The following is a 1612-nucleotide window of genomic DNA, read 5'->3' as shown; positions in this document are numbered from 1 at the left end:
CATACATACATACACACACACACACACACATATATATATCTTTATATATCAATACAAAATATACATAAATAAAACGAATAAATGTGAAACCAGTTGAACTGACTCTTACCATTCTTTGTGACTAAATATTGTTTATCGGCTGGCAAGTATTGTCGTCGCTTGGTTTCCTCTCCTGAAGCCCTACAAGTGTGGAACCATTCGGATGAAGAACATAATTATCACCAGTGATCTGTGATCCAAAACAAGCATCCTTGTAATCGCATTCCGTATTAATAAAATCTACTAGCTGGGGAACTAATGTAGCAAACATGCGGTAAAACAATCTACGCCAGGCTGTCTAAATCAGACTCACAATAACCTCGTACTGTGGCGCATCACGCATTAATTAACTTCTACAATATTATCAAATCATACTTACCAAGACCAGGTGGGGCATTTATAGACCAGGAAATCGCCCGCCGCTACAAACTGTAGACACGGTATGTAATAGGAGAGACAGTCAGTGACAAACATAGTGAATAATGTAAGCAGGTTAGGAGAAAAAGGAGCAGAAGCCAGCATACAGATACGTCGCGTGCTACGACAATATAAGTTCAATCCAGAAAATCAGAAAGTTAGTTCAGAGAAGTATTCGCCGCTATTGACCGGAAACAGTTGACTATACGAAATCCTTGTCGAAGAAACCACACACGACAGCTAAATGACGACGCATAGCGGAGCTTGCTCAGCCAAATAGCAAACACTCACCTCCTCAGGAGTTAGGACACCGGTCTCCTTAAACTTCGAGTTTTTGAGTACGGGGGTGATACTCTCCCCCAGGCTGTGCAAGAAACTCTGCATGTTGCGATGTGCGTTGTCTTCGATCTCGCTACGAGTAGTCTACGAAATGCACTCAATTGATTGCAATAGCTGTGGTGCTATTGCGAAACGCGATATTTGTATTTGCATTTTCTGGCGATTTCTCTCTATTTAATATTTTAGAATTTTAGAGAGAGTTTCAGCTCTAATATTTTTAATTTCGAGAGTTTTCATAGATCTGATCATTCTGATGACTAATCGATCCGAAGTTTCCAAAAAACAAAAACAAAAACTCTCTGGATCTGTGAGTCACTGTGACGCGAGAAAATGGAGATGCATTTATTTAGCGAGCAAGCGCATACAATATGAGGTGTACGTGTTGTTGATGTGGTGTTTACACATCGACACGATATAACCGGAACGTACGAGACTGCGCGTGTAGCTTATCTTGGAGATCGACACATGCCAATATGGTAAGCCTCAATTTTATGGCGGATATATCGGCAGCCTAAAATCCTTAATTTGTGCTCTTTATCGAATTGTTTATATGTATATGGGTTCGAATTCGTTATGACAAGGACTTGGTTCATATTTGCTGGATGACGCGTAAGAGCGTTCGATTTCAAGAACTGTACCAATAGCATTAATACGATGCGCTACTGTGCATTAACATGTATTGTCTTGTTTGGATAGATTAAACACCACGATTTCACTCTTTAACACCATATTCCATGTGCTCACATCTTACATATATATAAATATATATATATATATATATAAATATATATATATATATATATATATAATATATATA

At 38.5% G+C, this 1612-nt stretch overlaps 1 protein-coding gene across 1 annotated transcript in view; it reads right to left on the bottom strand.

Moving 5' to 3' along the window:
* The window catches only part of SARC_07554 (hypothetical protein), a 4272-nt gene extending 3342 nt beyond the window's left edge, over window positions 1-930 (bottom strand). Inside the window, exons 1-3 of the mRNA XM_014298511.1 lie at window positions 748-930; window positions 419-468; window positions 110-180 (exon numbers count right to left, since the gene is read on the bottom strand). Coding sequence (XP_014153986.1) covers window positions 110-180; window positions 419-468; window positions 748-840 — 214 coding nt within the window. The 5' untranslated portion in view covers window positions 841-930. The remainder of the gene's footprint in view (window positions 1-109; window positions 181-418; window positions 469-747) is intronic.
* Between the last annotated feature and the right edge of the window lie 682 nt (window positions 931-1612).

The sequence above is a fragment of the Sphaeroforma arctica genome (assembly GCF_001186125.1).
Source record: "Sphaeroforma arctica JP610 unplaced genomic scaffold supercont1.606, whole genome shotgun sequence".
Taxonomy (NCBI): domain Eukaryota; class Ichthyosporea; order Ichthyophonida; genus Sphaeroforma; species Sphaeroforma arctica.
This window is presented reverse-complemented; position numbering and strand designations above follow the sequence as displayed.